The sequence below is a fragment of the Limulus polyphemus genome, unplaced genomic scaffold (assembly GCF_000517525.1).
Source record: "Limulus polyphemus unplaced genomic scaffold, Limulus_polyphemus-2.1.2 Scaffold1106, whole genome shotgun sequence".
NCBI classification, from domain to species: Eukaryota; Metazoa; Arthropoda; class Merostomata; order Xiphosura; family Limulidae; genus Limulus; species Limulus polyphemus.
In genome coordinates, this window is record NW_013666716.1 from 306,615 (window position 1) to 315,148 (window position 8,534).

General features: G+C 30.1%; 1 protein-coding gene across 6 annotated transcripts in view; it reads left to right on the forward strand.

The window, feature by feature from the left end:
• Nucleotides 1–8,534, forward strand: part of LOC106462160 (centrosomal protein of 76 kDa-like) — a 90,879-nt gene that overhangs the window by 71,546 nt on the left and 10,799 nt on the right. For all 6 annotated transcript variants that reach the window (XM_022389331.1, XM_022389330.1, XM_013922058.2 and 3 more), the window contains exons 8-10: nt 358–469; nt 5,937–6,134; nt 7,386–7,473. In XM_022389331.1, coding sequence (XP_022245039.1) covers nt 358–469; nt 5,937–6,134; nt 7,386–7,473 — 398 coding nt within the window. The remainder of the gene's footprint in view (nt 1–357; nt 470–5,936; nt 6,135–7,385; nt 7,474–8,534) is intronic.

An 8,534-nucleotide genomic window follows, 5' to 3' on the forward strand; every position in this document is an offset into this window, starting at 1 on the left:
GAATCAGCACTATAAAACAATAATGACTTAAAAATATGGCATTACTGTTATTGGTCCAGGTAGTCAACTTATTGTAATAGCGGATAATAGAACTATAAACCCTGTTTTAAAAGTTCTTACTCGCAACCTCAACTCTAGATGGGATATCGTCAACACATTTGGGTGCTACTGCCACAGACATTATCTGCTATGACAACTTGGACCAAAAACGGTAATGTGATATATATATATATAGAGAGAGAGAGAGATACATTCTATGAGTTATTCTGTGTTTAGTGACATTTTATTATAATGTTTGGCAGTCACAAAGATTTGTTTACAATAATTTTAGAAAACATATGTTTGCAATACTTACAGGTATAAGCATTGTTCAGCACAAAAAGATTGCAGTAAAACAATGAAGCCCAAGCATCCTTTTAAGACAGTTGGCTGTATATTTAATCATCAAAGTTTTTTTGCCAATTGTCAGGTAAGTTTTTGCATACATAATTGTGAGCTTAATGAAATAACAATTCTTAACTGTTAATATTATGCATGAAAGTTTATTAGTGTATTTCATATATATATGCTACCAGACACTCATTTGCAAATTACTGACATTCTATAGGCTTGCTTAAGTGTAAAAACATGTTTTTTGAAAAGAATGTTCCCTGTGAAATGGCTCCAATTCATTCACTATTATGAAAGTTTATATAGAAGAAATTTAAGCACATATTAATTAGGTAAATTTTGAATGTAGGTATTGTATTTGGAAGCCAATGAAGTTGCAGGCACTATATATAAATATATATATATGTTTAATCTATGAAATCAATAAAAGTTCACTTGGAATATTGTGGACATAACTGTGGTCATATTGAACATTATTAACATGTTGTCTGTACTGATATCATGACCAGTATTCCCAAGTGACAATTATTTAAATTGATTTTTGTCTTAGGCCTGGTGTGGTTTAGTGGTTAGAATTCTGGACAGTGAATCCAAGGATCTATAGTTTACATCATGGCACATAAAAACAACTGAATTTGGGCCATGAGTGGATTATAAGAGTGATGGTCAAATCCCACTATTTGAGTAGAGTAGCCCAAGAATTGGAGATGGTTACTGTTGATTAGCTGCCTTCTCTGTCAGTTTGAAATTAGAGATTTCTTGTGCATATAGCCCTCATATAGTTTTACATGAATTTTTGAAACAAAGCCTTTCCTATATGATTAGTTCATCTACAAAATATTCAAGCTTTAATGATTACTTTGTTGTTATGGGTGTTAGGATAAGCTAAGTGATTTTATAACAATTCTAAATTTCTATATTGACTATATAAATATTTTAAAGTGATATCTCAATTGTTATTCAATTTAGTTGTAGGAATACTTTATCTTAAATAAACAGTGTCCATTATATCATAATAGTCTTGCTCTCAATGCTTCTCTCTATCATTTGCTATGAGTTTTAGGGCTTGTCCATGATAACTGTGTAACCTGTGTTATCATCAAAATAGCTGCATGCTTGTTCTGGAATGAATGTTTAGTTTGTCCAGTAGGACAAAAAGAAATCACCAAATATGAAAATATTTAGTTTTATTTCGCTTTTACTTATGCCTTGCATGATATCCTTTTATTGTGAACTTTTTTTAATTGTCATGTATAAAACTCACAACAAATTTATTATGTTCAATTTGATTCCAAGTTGTTTTTTATATTAAGCCTACTGATTAAAATGTTTAATAACTATGGAAATGTTCTTAAAATTGTTAGTACCAACAAGATTATAATCAACCTTCTTAGTAATCAGTGTTACTGCTATGGTAACATGAAGAATAAGTTTATGTAAGAGATACAAGAAATCTTAAATAAGATGAGATTATATAAAAATAATTACCACTATTGTGCTAGAAGCTTGAAAATTAGGTAACTCTGAGATGTAAAATGACTTTTACCTTATAGCACAACATTTTTACCATTACTAAAAATTTTACTAATTGTAAAATCATTGAGACTTGATTTTCATTTCATTCCAAGAAATCAATAAAAGTTAGACTTACAAAAATAGGAGGATTCAGAGGTCATTAAAGAAACTAGAAGTGTCAAGACATGACTACAGAGTAATTTTTATGTTTTTCTTTAATTAAATTTTTCATACTTCTAGATATTAGAGTTAATTGCTCTTTCATACATAAAAGTTACTACCTCATCTTACAGTGTACTTCAGAAGTCCTACTTTCATTTGAGAAGGCCAGTAAAATACTTGTATCAGATGATGTAGAAATAGTTGCTATTTACAAGCATGTACAATAAACAAAGAGAATAATGAGAAAGAAAAACAGATGTAATAAATATTCTTTTAAGAACATTACATGTATATGAATAAAATATTTTTCAGTACTTTATAATTTATAGAACAAAGCGCAAGTGTATCATTGTTGATATCTTTGTATGTTGTTTCTGGGAAAATGAGATAAGAAGCAGGGCTGGCATTATCAGATTTGCAAGCAGGAAATTGTCCAAGTAGCAGAACAAAAATAGATTTACTGATGAATTCATTTCCATGTTTAATGCATATTAATAGCATTGCATCTCTTGCTATATTTTCTTGCTGCAGGTAGCCAACTGGAGAGCAAAGACAGAGCATTGCAGTTTCCTTCAATTTGCAGTAAAAATTTCTCATGTTGACATAAAAAATATTTCCAAAATAAATTTACTGATGAATTCATTTCAAAGTTTGCTGCACATCTCCTGTTAAATTTCCTCTGGATAGGTATGTCTGTTGTAAGTAGTCAGTTGAACAGCAGGAACAGAGCATTGCAGTTTCTCTCCATTTACAAGAAAAATTTATCATTTTCAGGAAGTACTCAGCATACGTAATATTTTAAAAATTACAGTTAAGAATTTTTAAAGCATTCTCAAAACTAGACCACCATGGTATATAAGCAAGATTCGAGTTTCACAATTAAGACTGCAAGTTTTTATTGTGTTACTTTTTCAGGAATCACACAGAATAAAAATATTATCATAAAATTATTTTTAAGTTTTAAAAAATTTGTAAAAAGTGCAAGATAGCAAAAAATTTACAATTAAAACAGTGGTAGATGAAAACTGATTAACATGTGAACTTAAAAATGTATCTGATGGTAGGCATTGTCTAGTATTGTCAAAGTAAAACAGAAAAAGTGAAAAACCACAACAGCACTTTTTCATAAGTTGTAACAGATATTTTCTTTTATGCTAAGAATAATTGAAACATTAATGCCAGGATTCTTAAACACAGAATATTCATTTCACTAGTTAAACAGAATTAAACTCAATTTCTAAATAGCCAGGCCAAGACTTGTACAAACAACACAACTGAATTCCAAATTTCTCTGACTTAACAGTATGACCTATCACAAAAAGTTAGGAAAAATAATGGGAAAGAAAAAAATTTATCTCTCTAAATTATCAGAAAGTCCATTTAACAATAGAATACAAATGATTAATTATATATCACAACACTTACAAACTCTAGTCGAGTTTCAAGCAATGTCCAATCTAAAACTGTACATTCTTGAACACCTGTCTATTGCATTCTTCAGCTTTCTTTTTTTGTGTGTGTACACTTTTAATTTTCTACCAGGTGTCTATATTACAACTCAGTGTGGGAGATGTACCAGCTGCAAAACATCTGTTCAACTTATTTGCATATGGCCATAGCAACACTTATTGACATATAGCAACCAATTAATTTAAATGACTAGCTACTGTGACAAAAACTACAAAGCCACCCAGTGTCAGTCATTTTTTCTTGCTGTGAGAGTGGTGTTATAATTAACTCTTAATGAAATGTTAGTTGATATCATGCATAAACAAACTCAAGCAACATGTTAACTAAAGGAAAACTTAAGTAAAACTGGAACATAGTAATAATTAATAACAAAATGAAGGAATACCACTTCACAAAGTTCTTGCAGTGTGAAATATTGTAAAAGAAGGTGAAGAGATCATGGCTTGAGTTGAGGGGGTAGTAAACTGGAGCACTATTCCTGTTATAAGAAATTGTTGTAAAAATGCACCTCTTGTTAGAAATTTTTATGAAAATGTTCCTGTTATAGAATGTCCAAGGACATATGTAAGTTTAAAGATAAGTTATCACAGTCTTACCAATTTGTATTGTTTATGCAGTCCTACTGTATTTGCCCAAATATCATGCACACTTTTTTCTCCAAATACCTCCTGAAAAACTGACTGTGTATTATGTTTGTGCACATTCAATTTTGTTAGGTATTTTACTAGAAGCTACCACTGAAAATCATTAAGGCATCATTTAAGGTTTAATAAAATGTTGCATATCTGGTGTAATGGATGGGACAGATGATGACATGCCGTGGGAATCAGAAGAGGATGAAGCAAAGGTTCAAGGAAGCAAATTTGATGAATCCAATGATAGTGAGAATTCTAGCAATGATAAAGATTTATGTGAAGATAAATGATTAGCTTAATGTATGACCACGTATAAACTTTTCAATAAATTTTGTAAAATTAACATACAAAAACAATTTCAATGAAAGATTTCCAAAAATGTTTAATACATCGATAATTGTTTACTGAATTTAGAAACTATTCAGTACATTCTGTACAACTGATGTGTAAAAAAACAAATTTTCTGCAATTTAACCTTTCAAAATTGGGTTTACATTATATTCTGGCAACTACGGTACTTTATTGTAGGCCTACTTTGCGACATGTCATTCTTCTGTAATTGAGTTACTTTTTTTTGTCAACACACATTGTGACATCATCAAATAATCGAAATAAGAGACTGTTGTTGACTTTTTGCAAACTTTTCAAAATGTCAAAAGCCTTTGAAAAGGTGTGTATTATAGGGATTGTGAAACTGAGTTCCACTTGATAACTTTACAAAACTCAAGCCCTGGAAGAGATTACCATTCAATATTCAAGTCAATAATCTACTTTTGCTCAAATTAGTGAAAAAAACCAGTGCTACAATTCCCCACTGTGCTTTCTCAGAAATAAAAGAAATCATCATTTCTCATAACAAAGACAATTCTATAGAGAAAAGGTACACAGAAAATACAAATACACATGCATTTTATTTGAGTAATTCATCTAAATGGCCAGAAATCAACTCAAAGGTGTTACAGTTGTTAGTCAAAATCAATCCAGTACAGTTGTGGATACTTGGCTATCCTAAAGATGGCAATGTAAGTCAAGGGAAAACGTTTGCAAGAAAAGAAAAATTCACCAATGAAAAAAATATGTAGTTTTCAAGTGAAAAGCTCTAAAGTACCTATCCATAAATACTATCTGGAACTGGGAAGAGACATTTATCAACAACTACAAAAATACAGCTGAATTGCTAACTTGTCAAAAAGAAGATTAAGAATTCGCTTATCAGAGGCAAAACAACTGATGTCAGTGTAACAGAAATGTGTGATGAATTACAAGCTCTCTGGAAGTAACTAAAAAGTGTATTGGAATACATGTACAAGAGTATTCACCCATGACACAAGCAAGGCTTGTTTGACTGGTAATTAACAATTTTATTTGTGAATAAAATTTAACTTAAAATAAGCAGTGTGTAACATTACCTCAACAAAAGCAAGAAAAGTGAAATTCCAATATTTATAAAACTTTGAACTGGCACAGTAGTAATGTGTTAACAGTTACTGTAATATTTCCTCAGGCTTTAGTAAATAGATTTGATTTACAGTCCTGTGGTTTTGTTACACAATTGAAAGTAAAGTTGGATGGTGTGGAGTGGCAGATTGAAAACTTGCTTGGGCAGCAAAATAGCTAACACTGAGCCTGATTGATAGTGTTAATAATCAAATTTGGATTATAAAAATAAAGTTAAAATTTAGATTGTACAAGTGGATTTATAACATCATACCTTTGTTTATAAAATGGTAATTTTCTGAGCATTTTTTGTTTCATTTTTAAAAGCCTACTGATTCAATTGAAAGATGCTGTTTTGATCTAAATGATCCTTCTAAGTGGAAGTCAATGTCTACTGATGCTATAGCCCTGATTTCCACAACAATTCCTTCATGGCCAACAATGTTAGCTTCCACCATAGATGTGTCCAAAGCAAGTCTTGACTTAGAAGAACAACTCAAAGTGCTAATCACTGAACACAGAGCAGTAAGTCTCAAGTCTCCTTTGTTTTGGCAAATATAACACACATAACTTACATCTTAGGTATAAACTCAATTTACTAACATTGTGTATTTTGAAGTCATAATTGATTTTAATCATTATTAATTCAGACTTTGATCAGCATTTCCGACTTAATGTATTTATGTGAAATGTTAATAAGAATATTAATTTTGTGCCACTGTTCAGTTAAAATCTTAAACTAAGTATCATACTAGCCTATATTATTAGATAGTAGTAGAATAATTTTGTTTTGTCGGGCAAAAAAAATTATAAAAGTTTTGGTAACTGTGGCAATTAGCCACAGGAAATTTAAATCATCAGCTTTTTCCCCTCATTGTGGAAAACTGCTTGAACTTTAAATTTCTAATAGGAAATAATATTTAATTTCCCATTTATCAAGAAAATTATTTCAATAATGATATATTTAGAGTATTTCCTTTTTATGTATTAGGCTTAAAATAACTTAATCTTAGGCTAACACAAGAACCAGTGCTTGTGACTTAGCTTACAAATGTAGATCAGTACCTAGCATATCTTAAGTCTAAGAACCTACAATGTTCACTGTTTTCACTATTTGTTTCTATTTTATTGAAACTTGTTAGTTTGACAATTTAGTAAATGTTCATAAATGGTTAATTCGTTTCAGATTCAAGATTATTATAAAATACTGAGTACATATTTTAAAATGCTTATGATTTCTATCATAACATTGGCTTGTAAAGTTTAATAATGTAGAAAAACATGAATAGCTAACTCTTCAAAAAGAGTAAAACTTCTGCTGATAAAAACATTAAAGTAATTAATTGTAACATATGTGCTTTTATACTATTTATTTTTTACACTAAACATAAGGTATTATTTGTACACTTTACTTCACAATTATTTTACACTTTTAAGCTTCTTTATTCCTTTTTACTGACTTAGATGCAATAGAATATACTCTATTATATGGTTTATATCTTCACATTCCAACTGACCTCTCCACACCTTATTAATATTTCAATAAAAGATATCATTAAAACATTTTTAATAGTGTTGTAACAGTGATGGTCAAATCCCACTATGTGATTGAAGTGGCTAAAGAGTTGGAACTGCCTTTCTTCTAATGGGTAGTGCAGATAATCCTTGTGTAGCTTTGTAGAAATATCTGAAACAAACTTGTAATCATAAGATTTATGGAAAATAAATGGTTATAAAAAGATGTTTTAATGATATATTTATAAAATTTATTTTTAGGATAAAGGCTTAACAACATACTGGGATGAAAATTTGTGTTTCATTCTGTCTTCTGCTCTATCTACATGTGAAATACAAGGTAGAAGTGGTAAGAAAATTTGTTTGTAACATGTAATTAAGAACACCTGTTACAAGTTGTACTATTCAGAATGTTACTGCAGTAGATGAAGGTCAAAGGTCTTCAAAGAAAAAAACATTTTACGTCTAATTGTTATTCGATTTTATAACTGAAGTAACAAATACTGTGAGAATATATATATATACATATAATGTAAAAATGCAACATTTTTTTTTATGGATGAACACATCAACAAATACATGAGTGCACCAGCAAAACTGTAACAAAACAATGTAAAATTATACCATCTATACAAAAATATAAATGGTATAATTTTAAAGTGCAAATGTCTATGGTCACAGCATCCAAAAAACATTGGGGATATTCCAAATGTCATACATAATCAAAACAACAGGTGCAAACTTATAAAGCAAACTACAGATTCAGTAGGGTGTTAGGATCTGAGTGCTAGAACCCACAACATCCCAAATACCACTACCACTAACCATCTATAATTGGTTGTGAGCATGATAGTTACCCCTAAATGCATTAAAATAGAAATCATATAGGAATATCAAAATTATAGGGGTGGGTTTATAGTTTAGAACATCATATATATTATAACAGTATTAAAAGTACAACGTCATATATTATTACAACTATAAGTAAAAGGGTGGAGGTTGGGTAATATAATTTTTGATAGAAATCGAGGGTGGTTGATTTCTGTTTCTTTATATTTACGACTAACTATCAGACCCACAACTAGCTAGTGGTGGTCGGGCCTAGGACATTGTGGATTCCAGCACATAGATCTTAACCCCTTATTGAATCTGTAGCTTTCTTTCTAGTTTCCCATCTGTTGTTTTGATTATATCCAATAGACAGAATATTCCCAATACTTTTGGATGCTATGGTTGCAGACATTTTTACTTTAAAATGACATTATTTATTCTTCTGTAGAAATGGTATAATTTTACATTATTTTGTTACAGATTTGCTGGCATAATCATGCATTTATTGAAGCATATAGCCATAATACAAATATTTCATTAGGTCGTCAAAGAAATTAATGTTGCATTATGGAACACTTT